The 20,283-nt window shown below is 49.5% G+C and overlaps 1 protein-coding gene across 3 annotated transcripts in view; it reads left to right on the forward strand.

The window, feature by feature from the left end:
- Nucleotides 1–20,283, forward strand: part of GLIS1 (GLIS family zinc finger 1) — a 245,779-nt gene that overhangs the window by 152,262 nt on the left and 73,234 nt on the right. For 2 of the 3 annotated variants that reach the window (XM_081485219.1, XM_081485220.1), the window contains exon 4: nucleotides 7,597–8,479. In XM_081485219.1, coding sequence (XP_081341345.1) covers nucleotides 7,597–8,479 — 883 coding nt within the window. Of the gene's footprint in view, nucleotides 1–7,596; nucleotides 8,480–11,282; nucleotides 11,307–20,283 lie in introns of all 3 variants that reach the window. The other variant, XM_081485221.1, reaches the window with a different exon arrangement.

Consider the following 20,283-nt stretch of genomic DNA (forward strand, 5'->3'; position numbering starts at 1 on the left):
CCCCATGAACAGTATGAAAAGGCAAAAGATATGACATCAGGAGATGAGCCACCCCCACCCACCTCAGGTCAGAAGTTGTCCAATATGCTACTGGGGAAGAGTGGAAGGCAATTACTAATAGCTCCAGAAAGAATGAAGTGGCCGGGCCAAAGTGGGAACGACGCTCGGTTATGGGTGTGTCTAGTGGTGAAAGTGAAGTCTGATGCTGTAAAGAACAACACTGCGCAGGAACCTGGAATGTTACATCCACTAATCAAGGTCAATTGAACGTAGCCGAGCAGGAGGTGGCAAGAGTGAACACTGGTATCTTAGGAATCAGTGAACTAAAATGAATGACAATGGACAAATTTAATTCAGATGACCGTTACATCTACTACTGTGGATAAGAATTCCTTAGAAGACGTGGAGTACCCCTCCTACACAACAAAAGAGTCCAAAATGCAGTGCTTGGGTGCAATCTCAAAAATGACAGAATGATCTCGTTTTGTTTCCAAGGCAAACCATTCAACATCACAGTAATACAAGTCCATGCCCCAACCACTAATGCCGAAAAAGCTGAAGTTGACTGGCCCTGTGAAGACCTACAAGACCTTCTAGAACTGACACCAAAAAAAGATAACCTTTTCATCATAGGGTATTGGAATGAAAAAGTAGGAAGTCAAGAGATCCCTGTGGTAACAGGCAAGTTTGGCCTTGGAATAAAAAATGAAGCAGGCAAAGGCTAACACAGTTTTGTCAAGAGAACATACTGGTCATAGTAAACACTCTCTTCCAACAACACAAGAGATAGCTCTGCACATGGACATCACCAGATAGTGAATACTGAAATTAGATTGATTGTATTCTTTGCAGCTGAAGATGGAGAATCTCCATACAGTGTACAAAAACAAGACCTGGAACTGACTGTGGCTCAGATCATGCACTCCTTATCACAAAATTCAGGCTTAAATAGAAGAAAGTAGGGAAAAACACTGTATTGTTCAGGTATGACCTAAATCATATCCCTTATGATGATAAAGTGGAGGTGATGAATAGATTTGAAGGATTAGTCTGGTAGACAGGGTGACAGAAGAACTATGGATGGAGGTTTATAACATTATATAGGAAGCAGTGGCCAGAACCATCCCAAAGAAAAAGAAAAGCAAGAAGGCAAAGTGGTTGTTTGAGAGGCTTTACAAATAGCTGAGAAAAGAAGAGAAGTAAAGGCAAGGGAGGAAAAGAAAGATACACTCAATATTCAATTAAATACAGAGTCCAGAGAATAGCACTGGAATATCACTAGAATATCTCTTTCAGAGATAAGAAAGCCTTCTTAACTGAACAATGCAAAGAAATAGAGGAAAACAATAGAATGGGAAAGACTAGAGAGCTCTTTAAGAAAATTGGAGTTACCAAGGAAACATTTCATGCAAAGATGGGCACAATAAAAGGACAGAAACAATAAGGATGTAACAGAAGTAGAAGAGGTTAAGAAGAGGTGGCAAGAATACACAGAAAAACTGTACAAAAAAGGTCTTAATGACCCAGATAACCACGATGATGTGGTCACTCACCTATAGCCAGATATCCTAGAGTGTGAAGTCAAGTAGGCCTTAGGAAGCATTACTACGAACAAAGCTAGTGGAGGTGATGGAATTCCAGTTGAGTTATTTAAAACCCTAAGAGATGATCCTGTTAAAGTGTTTCAGTCAATATGCCAGCAAATTTGGAAAACTCAGCAGTGGTCACAGGATTAAAAAAAAGGTCAGTTTTCATTCCAACCCCAAAGAAAGGCAATGCCAAAGAATGTTCGAACTACCACACAATTGCACTCATTTCACATGCTAGCAAGATAATGCTCAAAATCCTTCAAGCTAGGCTTCAGCAGTACATGAACTGAGAACTTCCAGATGTATAAGCTGGGTTTAGAAAAGGCACAGGAACCAGAGATCAAATTGCCAGCATTTGTTTGATCATAGAGAAAGCAAGGGAATTCCAAAAAAACATCCACTTCTGTTTCATTGACTACTCGAAAACCTTTAACTGTGTGGATCACAATAAACTGTGGAAAATTCTTAGAGATGGGAAATACCAGACAGCCTTAGCTTTCTCCTGAGAAACCTGTATACAGGTCAAGAAGCAACAATTAGAATTGGACAGAGAACAATGGACTTGTTCAAAGTTGAAAAAGGAGTACATCAAGGCTGTGTATTGTCATCCTGCTTATTTAACTTCTATGAAGGGTACATCATGCGAAATGCTGAGCTGGGTGAAACACAAACTGGAATCAAGATTACTGTGAGAAATATCAATAACCTCAGATATGCAGATGACACTACCCAAACGGCAGAAAGTGAAGAGGAACTAAAGAGCCTCTTAATGAAAGTGAAAGAGAGTGAAAAAGCTGGTTTAAAGCTCAACATTCATAAAACTAAGGTCATGGCATCGAGTCCCATCACTTCATAGCAAATAGATTGGGGAAACGTGGAAGCAGTGACAGATTTTATTTTCTTGGGTTTCAAAATCACTGCAGACAGTGACTGCAGCCATGAAATTAGATGACACTTGCTCCTTGGAAGGAAAGCTGTGATAAACCTAGACAGTGTATTAAAAAGCAGAGACATCACTTTGCTCACAAAGGTCCATATTGTCAAAGCTATGGTTTTTCCAGTAGTTATGTACAGATGTGAGAGTTGGACCATAAAGATGGCTAAGAGCTGAAGAATTGATGCTTTCAAACTGTGGTGATGGAGAAGACTCATGAGAGTCCATTGGACTGCAAGGGAATCAAATCAGTCAATTCTAAAGGAAATCAGTCCCGATATTCATTGGAAGGACTGATGCTGAAGCTGAAGCTCCAGTATTTCCCACCTGATGAGAAAAGCCGACTCACTGGAAAAGACCTTGATGCTGGCAAAGATTGAGGGCAAGAGGAGAAGCGGGCAACAGAGGATGAAATGGTTGGATGGCATCACTGACTCAATGGACATGTGTTTGAGCAAACTCTGGGGGATGGTGAGGGACAGCGAAGCCTGGTGTGCTGCAGTTCATGGGGTTGCAAAGAGTTGAACATGACTTAGTAACTGAACAACAACAACAGTTGTCTGCTTGGGCTGCCATAACAAAACCCTTCAGATTGGGTGGCTTATAGAACAGACATTTATTTCCTCACAGTTCTGGAGGTCCAAGATCAAGGTGTCTGCAGGTTTGGTTTCTCCTGAGGGCTCTCTCCTTGGCTCGCAGATGGCTGCCTTCTTGCTTCCTTGTGTCCTTATGAGGTCTTTTCTTGGTGTGCACACCTCTGGTGTCTTGTCTTCTTATAAGGACTCCAGTCCTGTTGGACCAAGGCCTTTCCCTATTTCCACATTTAACCTTAATTATCTCCCTAAAGGCCTTACCTCCAAATCCAGTCGCAGTGGGAGTTAGGACTTCAGACTATGAATTTTAAGGGGAAACATTTAAGTACGTGATGAGGAGTAAGTAAGCATCTTTTAGACTTTGATCTGTGCATTGTTTGGCGACAGTCAAATGCATTTATCTGCTTGATTGTTCACTGAGGCTCCCCTGGCAGCATCTAGTTTGCTCAGTGAAATTCCTTCTATCTTACTAACCTAGTCAAAGCTTCAGTTCAGTTCAGTTCAGTTCAGTCAGTCGCTCAGTTGTGTCTGAGTCTTTGCGACCCCATGAATCACAGCACGCCAGGCCTCCCTGTCCATCACCAACTCCCGGAGTCTACCCAAACTCATGTGCATTGAGTCGGTGATGCCATCCAGCCATCTCATCCTCTGTCACCCCCTTCTCCTCCTGCCCCCAATCCTTCCCAGCATCAGGGTCTTTTCTAATGAGTCAACTCTTCACATGAGGTGGCCAAAGTATTGGAGTTTCAGCTTCAACATCAGTCCTTCCAATGAACACCCAGGGCTGATCTCCTTTAGGATGGACTGGTTGGATCTCCTTGCAGTCCAAGGGACTCTCAAGAGTCTTCTCCAACACCACAGTTCAAAAGCATCAATTCTTCAGCACTCAGGTTTCTTCACAGTCCAACTCTCACATCCATGCATGACTACTGGAAAAACCATAGCCTTGACTAGATGGACCTTTGTTGACAAAGTAATGTCTCTGGTTTTTAATATGCTATTTAGGTTGGTCATAACTTTCCTTCCAAGGAGTAAGCGTCTTTTAATTTCATGGCTGCAATCACCATCTGCAGTGATTTTGGAGCCCCCAAAAATAAAGTCTGGGAGTAGAATTATTTTCCTTTTTTTTTGGTAGAGATGATCAGAAACATCATTTGTTATTTTGGATGTCATTTGTCAGAATACAGCAGAGTTTGTACCCAGGACCCTACACCAGTGTCAGTCTGAGTCGCTGCCACTTCTGCTGCTGATCTGCTCTTCCAAACTTCCTCATTTTCCTGAAGAAAAAGAGCCCCCAGCCTCCATCCCACAACCAGTTGGATCCTGTACCTTCTCCCTGCCACTGGATTGCCTTGTGTTTGGGGTCTCTCCGTTCATGCTGCTCCCTCTGATTCAAACAGATCAGGTTCAGATTCCTGCTCTCACTGCCCAGTCTCTGAGGACTGGGCACATTGCTTCATTCCTAAGTCAAATAGATGGTAGTGTCTCCCTTGCAGAATTTGGCCATGCCTTCAGCAGAGATGGCCCCTGAGAAAGCGGCTGGAATTGTTCCTTTTCTAGGGACCTGTGCTCACAGTTTCTAAAGATTGTGGTGGGAGTTGCCTGGGTGGCAGGGCTCAGCAGCAGAACAGGGCCAGAACCGCTGCCTGGCCTCATAGGGACAATGAGGGCAAGGAGAGGGGCTGCCTTAGCTGGCATTCAGAGCCAGGAGAGCCTGGGGCCTGAGCTGACCCTTCCCTGCCTGATGCCATTCAAGGTTTTGCTGTTGATTATTCGGGTAACTCACTTCCCTAGTAGCTCAGTGGTAAAGAATCCACCTGCAGTGCAAGAGATGAGGGTTCGATCCCTGGGTTGGGACGATCCCCCGGAGGAGGGCATGGGAACCCACTCCACTATTCTCACCTAGAGAATGCCATGGACAGAGGAGCCTGGTGGGCCATAGTCCATGGGGTCACGAAAGATTCAGGCATGACTTAGCGACTAAACAACAAATTCAGGTAACTCAGTCACAGAACAACACAGCTCTTCTCTTAGTGTTGGTTGCTTTAACCTGGCTTCATTATTTTTTATTTATTTTTAATTGGAGGATAGTTGTTTTACAATGCTGCAGTGGTTTCTGCCATACATCAACAGAATCAGCCATAGGTATACATATGTCTACTCCCTCTTAAACCTCTCTCCCACCTCCCACCCCATCCCCCCACTCTAGGCTGTCACAGAGCACCAGGTTGGGCTCCCTGCATCACACACCAAATTCCCACTGGCATCTATTTTATAAATAGTCTGTTTTTAAAGCAATTGCTCCAAACAGATGCTCATCTGACTGCCCTTCCCCACACATGCCCACCTCCGCCAGACCCAGGATCATGACCATGCAAAGAGCACTATATTTTTTAAGCTCCACAAAGTTACAACTTCAGATAAGATCTTTAAGCTACTCAGAGCTTTCTGCTGGCAATGGCGGGCCCCCAGTCCCCAGCCCTGGAGATTAGAGGTATGTGTTTGCTCCCTCTGATTCTACCTGGTGACCATGCTCTGGACAGCAGAGTTTCTGGGAAGGAAGAGAGGCCTCTGGTGAGTGAGGCAGAGACTTGTTCCAGTGTAAGTGAGAACCAAACAGAAGAGCCCATTCCCCATCCAGGGAGCACTTCAGGTTAGGTTCTGCACATGAGAAGTCTACACGCTGGGAGGGAAGGGGAGCCTGGGCTCTGGTCCCAGCCCTGTGGCTGGTTTGCTATTTGTGGCTGCTGTGAGCCCCCGGCCCTCTTGGTAGCAATGGTGTTGGAGCCAGTGGTCTCTGAGGCTCCAGGCTCTGACTTTCCTTCTCTCCTGTCCTGTCTCCGCTCCTCTGCCTCAAGGCTGGAGCTGAGGATGCCAGAGCTTCAGAGAACCCAAGAGGGAGGGTCTGGGGCTGCCGGGCCACATTGGAAAGCAGAGGGACAGATGATGACCCCACCACCCCTGGAGCCCCAGGACGGTGGCGGTAATAATGGCAGTGCTGGGGACACCCTTCACCCTGCTGTCCTCTTCCCAGAGGGCTGTCACAGCACCTGTTTCCTCCCTTGATCCTGGCAGCCACCCTCTGAGGTAGGGAGGGTTAGTCCTCATTTCACAGGTGAGGAAACTGAGGCTTGGCTGGGGAAATGTACAAGGGCATGTGGGGTCAGGCTTTGGGCACGTCAGTAGGCCTCTTATTCTGCCCAGCCAGCTGCTGGGGCTTCTCTGGCCCTGAGTCCAGTGTCACTTTGCTGGTGTCTCCCTGTCTCAGAATTCTCTGATGACTGGCAGGCCCTGACACCTCTTTTTGCATGGACTTGTCCTGCATTTGGGAGAGGCCCTCTCTAGGAAGGCGTGTACTACCTGTGTGATGATGACAGCGTCTTGACCAGCTGGGCCCTGCCCATCACCATCCTTACCCTCAGGAGAGCCATTCAACATTGGGGTGCTGGGAGAGGCCCAGAGCATCTTGCCAAGGTCTGCATAGCCAGGTGTGGCTGAGCCTGGCCCCAGGTCTCAACCTGAGACCTGAGGGTTGGGAGTTCCCTAGTGGTCCTGTGGCTAAGACTCCATGCTCTCAAAATGCAGGAGACCCAGGTTCGATCCCTGGTCAGGAAACTAGATCCTGTGTGCTGCCATGAAGATAGAAGATCCTGCATGCTGCTACTAAGACTCAGCACTGCCAAATAAATAAATAAATATTTTTTTAAAAAAGAGAGACCGACCTGAGGGTTAAGAGAAGTTAACCTAGATCTCCCACTGTTTCACTTGGCCTGCCTTCCCACAGCTTCTCCCCAGAGTAGCATTTTGTGCACTCACTGGCTTGACATTCTGGAACATTCCCCCCGGAGAAAGTTTTCTTCAGTTTTTCCTGGGATGACCCCCTCAATGTGACTATGATTCAAACCCCTACCCACTGATGTTCACAGTGGAAAAAACAGATGGCTTAGGGCAAAACATCACATTTTTAGAAATTAAAAATGATTACAAGAATTAAGAGAGATTTAAGGGACAATTAAGCAGAATTTAAAACAGACTGGACCTGGTGTCCCTTAGCGAACCATTCTCAGCCTTCTTCCTCCAGAACTCACTGAAAGGTCATGGACAGGGGGACAGGGCAGACCCAGGGAGGCCTCAGAGGCAGGACAGATGATGCTTGGTCTGGAGAGGGTAGTCTGGATATAATAAAAGGATAAAATGCGCGCCTTACTGGCATCTTCCTCCACACATTCATGTTTTCAGACCTCCTGCCCCTCTTGAACATCTCCCCAGCCCCCTCCTCTTCTCTCTTCGCTTCTTGCTCCATACTCTTTCCTGCTCACTGGACCACCAGTCCTCATCTCTCTGCTGCCAGCCCTCAGCCTCCCTTCCCTGCTCTGGGCTTCTCCGCCCCCTCCATCCTCAGGCTCCCCGCTGTCCCCTGCCCGGCCCTCCCCACTGTGGAGTGCCCACCCTCTCATGACCCCTCTGCACTGTCTTCCAGGTCCCCCAGGCCCCAGGCCACCTATTTGAATGGTGGCCTCCCAGCCACACAGCACATCAAGCAGGAATCCCTGCCTGACTACCGGGCCATGACGGAAGCTCGCGCACCCCCATCCGCCCACTGCCGGGCCCCGTCGGCCACAGGCCTGCACACAGACCTGGACCTCCCGGGCCGAGGCCTTGCCAACCCCGCACCTTCCTGCTACCTTCTGGGCAGCGAACCCAGCTCGGGCCTGGGACCCCCACCTGAGGCCCACCTCCCGGAGGGAGGCCTGAAGCGCTGCTGTCTCTTGGGGCTGCCCCCCACCTCCTCGGTCTCCGTCTCGCCCTGCGCTGCCTCCGACATCACCTCCATCATCCGCTCCTCCCAGACAGCCCTGGTTACCTGTGTCAACGGACTCCGGAGCCCCCCTCTGCTGGGAGACACGGGGGGCCCTCCCAAGCGGACCCGGCCAAGCTCTGCATCCACCGAGAGCCACGAGGGCAGTTTGCGGCTTGAAGCCTGCCGGAAGGCCGGCTTCCTGAAACAGGAGCCTGCGGACGAGTTCTCAGAGCTCTTCGGGCCTCACCAGCAGAGCCTGCCGCCCCCCTACCCCCTGTCTCAGCTGCCACCTGGCCCGGGCCTTGGAGGCCTGGGGCTGGGCCTGGCGGGCAGGGGGTTGGCTGGGCGGCAGGCGTGCCGTTGGGTGGACTGCTGTGCAGCCTACGAGCAGCAGGAGGAGCTGGTGCGGCACATCGAGAAGAGCCACATCGATCAGCGCAAGGGCGAGGACTTCACCTGCTTCTGGGCAGGCTGCGTGCGTCGCTACAAGCCCTTCAACGCCCGCTACAAGCTGCTCATCCACATGAGGGTGCACTCGGGTGAGAAGCCCAACAAGTGCATGGTGAGTTCCCACGGCCGCTGGGTTTGCCCCCACAGTGCTGCACCCAGCTCACTGCCCTGGGAGAGCTCTGCCTGGGCACCTCCCCCAGGGTCTGGCTGGGGTCCCCTTGCCTGAAGAGGGAAGGACCAATACTAAGGATGTGGCCACCGGTCACAATGGTCAGTGCCCCATTCACTGGGGACCTTGGTGGAGGGCTCCTTGGACTCGCCAGGTACCCTCTTCTTTACCCTCTATGGTCTGGTGTCACACGCACTTGTTCGTGTGATCTGGGGTCAAAGCAGCTCAGCCTGCCTTCTCTCTTACACACAAATGCTCAGTGTCCCACCTGCTGATGGCCAGGTAGGTCATGGGGAATATGCTCGCCCCTGGCACTGGCTCTTCGCTCGGAGTCACAGGCTTGATTTCATCCACAGAGCACCAGGTCCTCACAGGCATCAGGCTTGAGAGCTGTGGGTGCCCAGGGCAGGCTTTGGGATGAGATCTTGGGTTAGCAGGTAAGGCCCTGGATAGCACCTGCGGCGTTCTGGCTGAGGTGGAGACTAAGGTTTCCAGGGACATGCCTGTGCTTGTGCACGCGCGCGCACACACACACACACACACACACACACACACGTTCACTGTAGCCACTGAGGCCTCCAGCCCTTCCGACTGGTCATTTTCATGTGCTGCTCTCACTGTGGTGGAAATCTGTATCAGGTTAGGAATGTTGTCTTAGTCTCTGATATCTTTAGCCAAGTCACCCCCAAGGCCCCGCCAGCTCACTAGGACAGGTGCCTACCTGGGAGTGGAAGGGCCGATGGAAGTGCCAAGTCCCAGCTCTGTCTTCCCAACTGTTGGGGCTTGGGAAAGGCAGAGGAAGGAAGCAGTGTGCCTGGTCTGTAGTGCCAGCGTCATAGCCAAAGTTGAGTTCTTCCAACACTTGTATGCACTCACTGTCTCCAGGCTCTCCCCTGCCTCATGGAGAACTCAGTCTAGGGAGGGGTGTGGCTGGGGGAGAGGCGGACCTCTCTGTTCTTGCTCAAAGCGCCGGGCAGCATTTTCAGGGCCAGGGAGGGGGTGAGAAGCATCAGCAACGAGCAGCATAAACTCCATCCTCCTGGGACCAGCTCTTCACCCTTGGGGCTCATCTGCTTATGACTTGGGCACCCACTGGATCAGCTTATGTAACTTCAAGGAGGTTAATGTCTTGAGGATGAGAAGGAATTCACTTTGTAGACAAGTGAGGGGCAGGGGACAGCCTCTGCCAAAAAATGAAAGTAGGGTGGTTGGCCTGCTGGGGTCATGGGGAGAGGCTGGAATGAGCAGGCTGAGAAGTGGACTGAACTGTGTGTCTTTGGGCTGAGAGTGTGCTGGAGGGAAAGCTGGTGGCCAGGCTGATTCCTGGTGATGCCCCTGTTCATCTGGGGTGTTGTGACACGTGACTTGTAAGAGGGTATGCCTGTTTCTGGAAGGAGTTATCCAGAGAACATAACAAGGCAGGGGTCCTGGACAGCACACAGTCCCCATCTCTCTCTGAGATCCTGCAGTTGACAGCCACTGAGCTGCATTTCTCCTTCACATCTTCTCTCTGGGGGTGACCCCACTGGTATCTGCAAGGCCCTTGTGGAGGCTGCCTGACTTGAACCCTGGCATGGCACTTTTCTTGGGCTCCCATGCAGAGTTGATGGGAGGGAGGTGAGTGACAGGCTCTGAGATGGAGTCTGCATCCACCCAGGGAAGAGAAACCTAAACGGGCTTCATGGAGCAGGTGATGTTCAAGCCATGTCTGTATTTACCTGGGGTTGCCAAGGGCTTTTGCAGATAAAGAAGTGGAAGTTCAGTAGGGCCCATCTGGCCTTCTACCTGCTGCTGTGAGAACACTTCATCTCACCTCTTAGGAGGTTTAGGATTATGGTAGTAAGACCAGCAAGCCCAGCTCCTGAGTGCTGAGTGTGTGCAGGGGCTATTCTAAGCCTGTGGTCCTCATGCTCCCTATGGTCCTCACAACAACCCTATGGGGCAGATACTATTTATACCCATTTGAAAGATGAGGAAACTGAGGCTCAGAGAGATTGTATAATTTGCCCCAGGTGCCGCAGTTAGGGTAAACCATAATGACAATAATAATAGAGGCTAATAATCTTGCTAGTAATACTAATAACAATGATGAAAATAACTTGCCCCCTTGTGGCTCAGCTGGTAAAGAATGTGCTTGCAATGAGGGAGACCTGGGTTTGATCCCTGGATTGGGAAGATCCCCTGGAGAAGGGAAAGGCTACCCACTCCAGTATTGTGGCCTGGAGAATTCCATGGACTGCAGTCCATGGAGTCACAAAGAGTTGGACACCACTCAGTGACTTTCACTTCACTTTCAAGGTTACACAGCTAGTAGCCATGGGAGTGGAAGTTGAACTCTCATCTTTCTAAACTGTGATGCTCCTGTTTGTGTGATCTTCGCCCGTTAAACTGATTGTTCTCTGGGGTCCTGGGGCCAGCCCTGCCGGGTGCCATCCTCTGAAGATGGTAGCAGAATCTCTGAGCTCTACCCTGCGTGCTGTGGGCGTCCTGCCTCTTCCAGACAGACCGGTGCAGTAGGTAACCTAGGGGAAGGGGCGGACACTAGCCCGCACCGAGAAAAATAAAATCTCCCTTCCCTGTAAAATTATTAATTTCTCGTGACAGGCCTCTGCTACCATGTGCTGTAATAGACAAAGGAATTCTGGACCCAGAGCCTCCAGAGAACAGGAAATAGATGAGACACTTTGATTGAAGAGTAAATGGCCCACTAAAATAGCAGTTAATCCTTTTATTATCTTTCCAGCAGCCGTTTCCACAGTTCTTTCATGAGGTAAGCCTTCCCCGCCCCGTCCAACTGTAACACTCCCATCCTCGTCCTTGCAGCTGGTTCACATTTAGCCTGCGGAGCCTCGGCTCCCGCATCAGGCCGGCCTGGAGGTGCCTGGAGGAGCCTAGCTCCCCTCTGCCCAGGCCGTTCATCCTCAGGCCCAGCCAGGGACCAGGGACTCACCTCGCTGTGCACCCTCCTTCCCTGGGCGCACCACCCGCCCCCCACCCTGCCCTCTCCGCGGCCCATCCGCGCAGTCCAGAGGAAGCTCCCTAATCTCCTTGCAATATCCTGTTATGTTTCTTACGTTGTCGGAGTTGTCTTAGCCTTATTAAATTTGGGGTTTCATCTGCGTTAAGATAGCAAGGTTACGTCCAACCCAAATACTGACGCGACGCCTCCAAGACGTTAACTTTGAAAAGATTAATTTCTTGCTTTCTTAGATTGGCTCTCCCAGACGGTTGGAATTCTGATTGTCTGAGACTGCAGAAATTAGCAGACTATGAGTTTGCTTTTTTCCACGTTGAGAAAAAGACAGGCAGAAGTGAACGAGGAAAATCTCTCATAACCTTAGATTTTATGAAATAATCATGACAGCAATTCCTGACTTTTGTGAAGAGCTTGACCAAAGCTGTGAGCACAGCATGGAAGGTGTGAAAGGCAGGTGAAAGCACAAATCTAGAGTCACACTGACCTGGAGCCCTGCCGCTTACCAGCTGTGTGACCTCAGGTAGGTGACTTAACCTCACTGAATCATACTCAATTGTAAAATGGAGTGATAATATTACCTACCTTTTAGGCTGTTGCTATCAGGATTGAAAGAGATGACATAGGGAAATGCTTAGTAAATTCTCATCTTCCTCAGGCATGCTCTTCACATTGATCATCTGAAGAGATTCATACAGTAGCCCTAGGAGTTAGGACAGGGTCGTTGATGGCTATTTTACCAATGAGGAACCTGAGCTCAAAAGAGCCAGGCAGGAGTGGAGCCTGGACTGGAGGTTGGCTGAATGCTGCAGCCTCCACTGTCACATGTGCTGATGGCCTTGTGGCCAGGTGTCTGCCAGTGACACAGAGCCTCTGCTTGGTGCCAGACAGATGGCTATTCAGGGTGACTGGAGTTAGAAGGGGGAGCTGGGGCAGAGCCACAGGGAGGAGGCTCTGGTCCCTGCCCTCCCAGTCCTGATGCACAGCTGAAGCCTCGAGTCTGGACTTACATCCTGCCTGGGTTCCTCTGGCAGCTGTAGCTGCAGCTGCACTGACCATTGGTCCCTTGCCCCCTCCAGACTGTCCTAAATGTTGTCGGACCTGGGACCAGGGATATACATGAGAAAGAGGCTTGACTGGAGGTCCGGGATCCTATCTCATAGGAAGTCCTGAGGAAGGAGAGACCTAGTTTATTCCGAGACAAGCTATGTCCAGCTATGGATTACCTTGCCCTAGCTAAGGTAATGTCAGTTCAAAGACGCAATGTATCTGCTCTGTATCACCTGGTGCAGCTGCCTGGACCATTCCATAGGCTGCCACCTTTGCCCAGACTCTCCCTTCAGCAGAGTAGAATCCTCAGTGCTGCTCATATCACAGCGTGTGGGGTCCCGAGCATCTGTCCCCACCCCCCAGTGTCCTGAGACCAGCCCGGTGGGGGGCCACATTCCTGGCCAGCTGACAGCCCTGACTCATCTTAGCATCCCCAGCTCATCCCTGGGAATTATCCAGGAGTTTGAAATGATTGAGCAGGCAGCTTTACCAGTCCATCCTCATCATGTAGGGAGAGGGCATGGGGAAGACAGGCCCTGAGAAAGTGGGGATCCAAGATCGCACAGCAGATGGGGCAACTTCAGTGGGCAGGGGGTTTCCTGATGTGACTGGTCACCAAAAGTTGGGAAAGTGACCCTCCAGTGAAGGAAGAATTAACCCTCTGAAACACTTGCCTTGCTGGAGGGACACCTCTCCTGTGTGCCAGGAGTCAGGAGTCTAGAGATGAAGGTGATGTGATGCGAGACTTCTAGCACCAGGGGAAGGATTCTGCCCTCTAATCCTGTGGTCTTAACTGCTGGATGAGTGAGGGCGGGAGAAGAGCCAGGAGCTGCAGTTCTCAGCCTGGCTGCTTGTTGGAGTCGGGCAAGGCAGGATGGGAACATTATTGAAGTACTCACTGGGTAATTTTCAGTATTTAGGGCTTCCATACATGTGTGGTCTCAGCCCTCAGAACATTCCTGGAGACTGGAATTATCCCCATTTTACAGATGGGGAAAGGCTAGCCCAGTTCATGCCCAAGTTCAGGTCCCAGGTGCATTGTGGGGTCAAATCTGAACCCAGGTCTCAGCCTGACTCCTGAGACTGTGTACTAGCCATGATACCCCGAGCCATTTCCCAAGCAGAGAATTGTCATCTGTTTACGCATGTTGGGAAAACATCTAGATCTGAAACTCACTTAGCAAGCTGATACTGAGTGCCTCCCATGTGCCAGGCCTTGGTGGGTAGTGGGTTTACAGAAGGGAATCAGAGTCAACCTGGCCCCGCGGAGCCCTGGTGGAGCAGGGAAACAGATAGACACCTGCGTTTAACTAGTTTTCCCAAGCCGCTGGCCCATCATCTTAAGAGCCTGCAGGTTCCTGCCCTGCCGGTGTCATGGGTCTTTTGTTCTGTATTAGAGAACACTCATGGAATGAAGAATAAGACCATTTCACCATGTTAAAAATCATTGTCACCTGAAAACAGCCTCCCTTTCGGGAGGCTGGGGTTTCTGGTGAGAATAAAAGACTGTAAAATTGAGCATGGTTTAAACCCCTTGCCCTGGAGGAGCCTGCTGTACATGAGCCCATAGAGGCCAAGCTGGTCCAGCCAGGTCTGGCCACCAAACCCACCCGTTTTGGAAATGGGCCTGAGCCTTGCCTCGTTCTGAGGGTGGGGAATGAGAGGGTCGGGGTAGGAAAACCTTTCTGAGCAAATGCAGTCCTCAAGTCAGCACTGTGTGCTTGTTAACAGCCCTTCCTGAGGCCCGTCCTCTGGGCCTTGGCTTTTGCTGGTACCTCTGTGTGGAATACCTTTTCCAGCCTGTGCGTGCGTGGCTAAGTTGCTTCAGTCGTGTCCGACCCTTTGCCACCCTATAGACTCTAGCCCACCAGGCTTCTCTGTCCTTGGGAGTCTCTAGGCAAGAATACTGGAGTGGATTGCCATGCCCTCCTTCAGGGGATCATCCCAACCCAGGGATCAAACCCATATCTCTTATGTCTCCTGCATTGGCAGGCAGGTTCTTTACCACTAGTGCCGCCTAAGAAGCCCAGCAAACTCCTAACCATTCTGCACAACCCAGTCCAGTGTCCCTTCCTCAGCTCCCCCTCTCTCTGTGCCTCCTGTTCCCCCAGCATGCATTGCCCCATTTATTTATTTTTTATTTTTTATTTTTTTTAATAAATTTATTTATTTTAGTTGGGGGCTAATTACTTTACAATATTGTAGTAGTTTTTGCCATACATTGACATGAATCAGCCATGGGTTTACATGTGTTCCCCATCCTGAACCCTCCTCCCACCTCCCTCCCTATCCCATCCCTCTGGGTCATCCCATTGCCCCAGCCCTGAGCATTTGTCTCATGCATCGAACCTGGAATGGTGTTCTGTTTCACATATGATAATATACATGTTTCAATGCTATTCTCTCAGAACGTCCCACCCTCACCTTTTCCCTCAGAGTCCATAAGACTGTTCTATGCATCTGTGTCTCTTATTCTGCCTTGCATATAGGGTTATCGTTACCGTCTTTCAAATTCCATATATATGCATTAGTATACTGTATTGGTGTTTTTCTTTTTTTTTTAATAAATCTATTTATTTTAGTTGGGGGCTAATTACTTTACAATATTGTAGTGGTTTTTGCCATACATTAACATGAATCAGCCATGGGTTTACATGTGTTCCCTATCCTGAACCCCCCTCCCACCTCGCTCCCCATCCCATCCCTCTGGGTCATCCCATTGCACCAGCCCTGAGCATTTGTCTCATGCATCGAACCTGGAATGGTGTTCTGTTTCACATATGATAATATACATGTTTCAATGCTATTGTCCCAGAAGGTCCTACCCTCACCTTCTCCCTCAGAGTCCATAAGACTGTTCTATGCATCTGTGTCTCTTATTCTGTCTCGCATATAGGGTTATTGTTACCATCTTTCAAATTCCATATATATGCATTAGTATACTGTATTGGTGTTTTTCTTTCTGGCTTACTTCACTCTGTATAATGGGCTCCAGTTTCATCCATCTCAATAGAACTGATTCAAAAGTATTCTTTTTAATGGCTGAGTAATATTCCATTATGTATATGTACCACAGCTTCCTTATCCATTCGTCTGCTGATGGACATCTAGGTTGCTTCCATGTCCTGGCTATTGTAAACAGTGCTGCTATGAACATTGGGGTACCTGTGTCTCTTTCAATTCTGGTTTCCTCGGTGTGTATGCCCAGCAGTGGGATTGCTGGGTCGTATGGCAGTTCTATTCCCAGTTTTCTAAGGAATCTCCACACTGTTCTCCATAGTGGCTGTACTAGTTTGCATTCCCACCAACAGTGTAAGACGGTTTCCTTTTCTCCACATCCTCTCCAGCATTTATTGCTTGTAGACTTTTGGATAGCAGCCATTCTGACTGGTGTGAAATGGTACCTCATTGTGGTTTTGATTTGCATTTCTCTAATAATGAGTGATGTTGAGCATCTTTTCATGTGTTTGTTAGCCATCTGTATGTCTTCTTTGGAGAAATGTCTGTTTAGTTCTTTGGCCCATTTTTTGATTGGGTCATTTATTTTTCTGGAATTCAGCTGCAGGAGTTGCTTGTATATTTTTGAGATTAATTGTTTGTCTGTTGCTTCGTTTGCTATTATTTTCTCCCATTCTGAAGGCTGTCTTTTCACCTTGCTTATAGTTTCCTTTGTTGTGCATTGCCCCATTTATAACAGTGCTCCTGGTGTGAGTGTCTTGGAGACCACATGCTCTTTGGCACCTGGCCTGGCCTTGGAGGCAGAGACACTGAGCCTGTTCCCAAGGCTTTGCTGGGGTGGTCATCTGACCTCTGTGCTCTGAAGCTGTGTGAAGTTGCCTGGACACAGTCCTCCAGAGCAGTTTCCTATAAAGTTGCAAGATTGGAGGGGCCACCCCTAACCTGATGCTTGAAATTTTCCTGTAGGAAAGTCTTAATTTTAAACCCGGCTTTGCTTCCCATCAGCCTGTGATTGTGTGCAATTAACTTGACTTTTGTGAGCCTGTTTTCTTACCTGTAAAGTGGAGAGAATGAGACTGTTGTAAGGCTTTGATGAGGGACTGTACACGAGATGCTTGTGCAGTGTCTGGCACACAGTAAGCACACAGCACATGATCTGACTGCTCTGGGCAGTTTGTATTAGGATATGAAAAGAGGGAGGGTCTAAAATGCACAGCAGTCATGCAGTCCTAAGTGTCCCCAGAGGAACAGAAGAGGCTGTCGTAAGTTCCAGCTTGGGCATGGATGTGGCTTTGAATGGGTCACTTGGCTATGTTGAGCCTCAGTTTCCTGATCTGTGAAATGGGATTAATGCCTAGCATTCTGTGTTTCTTAGGGCTCAGCAGATGCTCTGCCCTTTCCACTCTTGAAGTCAAGGTTCCAGCTACATAGATCTTGGCTTACACTGGGTGCCTTCCTCTCTTCCCCAGTTTTTAAAACTTAAACTCAGAGGCCTTCATAAGGAAAGACTTTCTGGAAACTCTAGCCTTGGGAACAACTCAGAGCCCTGAGTGCTCCCACTCATCACTGTATAGAGGGGGAAACTGAGGCCACAGATGGAAAAGACTTGCCTGGGAAAGAAGAGAGGAAGGAAACTCATCCCCACTCTGCTGCTTACTGACTGCAAACTTGGACAAGTCACTTCACTCCTGAGCCTCCATTAATGCATCTGTAAAATAGGGTTTGTGAAGCTTAGCCAGAAGAGTCTCTGAGAGGTGGAGGCCTGTGCTTCGCAAACTGCAGAGGGCCCTGCAGAGGGTATCAAGTTGAGTTCCCAACTCCCAGTCCAGTGCTCCTGCCCTCAACCAGGCCCCGGAGTACACAGTCACCCTCATAGGCCTCTCCCTTCCAGCTGGGTTTTCCAACTGACACAGAACCCGTTAGCGACATGCTTCCCAGATGCAGTGCCTGGCCTTTAGGCCTCTGTGTGCAGCTCTTCTGTCCTCCTCCTCCTCTGCTCCACAGCTCCCCATGCCCACCCCTCTCCTTTCCACATCTGTCCCCCACCTCAACCATTCCCATGCACTCCCCCATCCCCAGCCCTACCTCATCTCCATCCCTGACTCCCCTCTCTCCATCTTATTTAAAGTCTGAATCAGGAATTGGTGAGTCAGGGAGGACCAATGGCTAAACATAGAGGATAACTGTTGGGGTTCAAATCCCCACTCTGCCCCTTAACCAGCAGTGAGACCTCAAACAAGTCACATGGCCTCTCTGAGCCTCAGTTTCCTGCCTGTGTAAAAGGGAGAGTGTTGTGAGAATTAAATGAGATCATGTGTATGGAGCGCTTACCTCATGCCTCCTGGCAAAATACTCCATGCTTCATGCTTGAGAACAGGAGCTCTTGTTATTCTTTTTTTTTTTTTTTTTGAGTCATCAAACCCGAGCTCTCAGAGAGATGAGAATTCCTGGGAGCACCGGACTGGAGGGTACAGAAACACTGACCAAGTTTTGTGAAGTCAGCACTGCTTTATGGAATATGAAAAAAATTAAGGATAAAAACAACAGCCCTCTGAATTGAATTTAAAATAATAAAAAGAGAAAAAGCTTTTGAATTTAATGTAAGTGGAATTGAAATGATTCTCTTATTGGCATGAGAAAGTCAGATAAAATCAACAGTGACTTGAAGAAAGTGTCCAGAACATGTTTTCTAAGAGGGACGTCCTGGAAATGGTAAACTTCATGACTGAGCATTAATAGGCTCTGTCTCCGCTGATGGCAGATGGGTTATCTGAGCCGACCTCCTGCGCCTCACTTGGCCTGCTACCGTGATGGACCTCATCTGTTAAGTGAGTGATGAGCCACACTACCCCTCTGTAACCTCAGTCACCTCCACGACCCAGGACACTCAGCTTACCTATTTTTCTCTGTCGGGAGAGTGCCTTGGGCTCAGCTGTGTTGTCTCTCCCCCTGCCACCCTCCCACCCCACACCACTGCTAGCTTCTCAATACAGTTTTATTGATATCCTTACTGCACCAGGGCTTCCCTTGTGGCTCAGCTGGTAAAAAATTCGCCTGCAATGCGTAAGACCTGGGTTCGATCCCTGGGTTGGGAAGATCCCCTGGAGAAGGGAAAGACTACCCACTCCAGTATTCTGGCCTGAAGAATTCCATGGACTATATAGTCCATGGGGTCGCAAAGAGTCAGACATGACTGAGCGGCTTTCAATTTACCGTACCAGGTTAGATGCTAGGAGCAGGAGGTGCAGCATCAAAGGAGGAATGGTGCAGTGCTGAGTGCATTAACCAAATGCTACAGAGACACAGAGGAGGGAGAAGTCATCCCCCAGGAGGTCATGAGAGCTGGGCTTTGGAGGGAGAGTAGGGGCTTCCCAGATGCAGATCATGAGGGAAGGCATTTCACGGAAAGGGAACAGCCACACAAAAGATGTGACGGTCTTGACCCTTGGGGGGAACATAAGTAGCCTCTTGTATTTGAAGTGTGTTCTGTGCATGGGGGCTGGGAGCAAAAATGGTAGTTGAAGTTGGCCCTTAAAGGGCCTTGAAGTCCAGTATGAAGAGCTTGGACTCTACCCTGAGTGGTGGGAGGGTGCTGAGCAGGAGAGTGACACAATCAGCGTTGATATTTAGAATATTGGTCGTGTTGCGAGAGCATCTGAGGGGGAACAGCAGTAGGCAGATGAGGACAGGGAGGCCCAGGAAGGAGCCTTTTTCCCTGGGTCCGCTAGAGCAGAGAGTGGAGCCTGGCTGCCAGTCAAGGCCTGGGCACCATGGGCCAGCCCAACTCACAGTGTCTGTACCTGATTGGGTACCAGAGCTCAGTCCTCCTTTGGAAACAGCATCCAGCACATTTACCAGTGGGAAATGGGAAAGGCCTTTCCCATAATGTGGCTCCATAAAGTTTGCACAACTGTTCTTTGTTTTCCGTCCATCCCCACAATAAATCTTCCTCCGCTGCCAGGACTTGGGCCTCTGGGTCTGCAAGTGATTACCGCGCTGACTCGTGCAGCACTGCCTCCTCAAGATGCATTCTTCTGACGTGGGTAATGATAAAATGAGAGCCCATCACTGAGACTCACAGCCTTGCAAGTGGCGATTTCCAAATGGCTGGGAGGTGGCCGCCTGCTCTGGCCTCCTCCACGTACTGCCCCAGCTCCCTTGATAATCATCCATGTTGGGGACATAGAGCAGAGAGCTCTATGAGATCACGGGAGTCCTGGGCTGTGCATTTCTTAGGGATGGTGGTCTTTGCTGTCATGCAGGAAAGCAAGTACCCAGTGTGTGTTCAGCTGATGGACCATCCACCATCCTCTCTGTTGGACTGAGACAGAGAGCGTAGGGTTTTTCAAGCTAAAAGGAACATTTGCAGCTTCCAGGGCATGACCAGGCCCTGGGGTGAAGTTTGGATAGGTAGCTCCTGTGCTCAAGGAATGCTTAGGGTAGTGGCAGGACCATTGAAATCCATGGAGGGGAAGCTTCCTGGCCAGGTGTCACATCTGGGACTCACCTCCTGTCCCTGGTTCCATGCTCCATCATCTTCCCACTGCCCACACTTGCCTTCTGCACTGCGATTTAACTACAAAATCTGCTGAACCCCTTGTTTGGGGAGTCAGTTTGGCCTATGGGGTCCTTTCTGACCAGATTTAGTTGCCAATGAACGTGATAGCAGTTGGAAGACAAGGGAGTTTGGCCCCAGGAAGAGCCTGCTGTGCCTCCAGTACCTTCCCAAGATTCCAGCCCCACTCCCTGCTCCCATTTCTTCTCC

Source organism: Giraffa tippelskirchi, chromosome 5, assembly GCF_054371585.1.
Source record: "Giraffa tippelskirchi isolate mGirTip1 chromosome 5, T2T-mGirTip1v1.2.pri, whole genome shotgun sequence".
In the NCBI taxonomy this organism is placed as follows: Eukaryota; Metazoa; Chordata; class Mammalia; order Artiodactyla; family Giraffidae; genus Giraffa; species Giraffa tippelskirchi.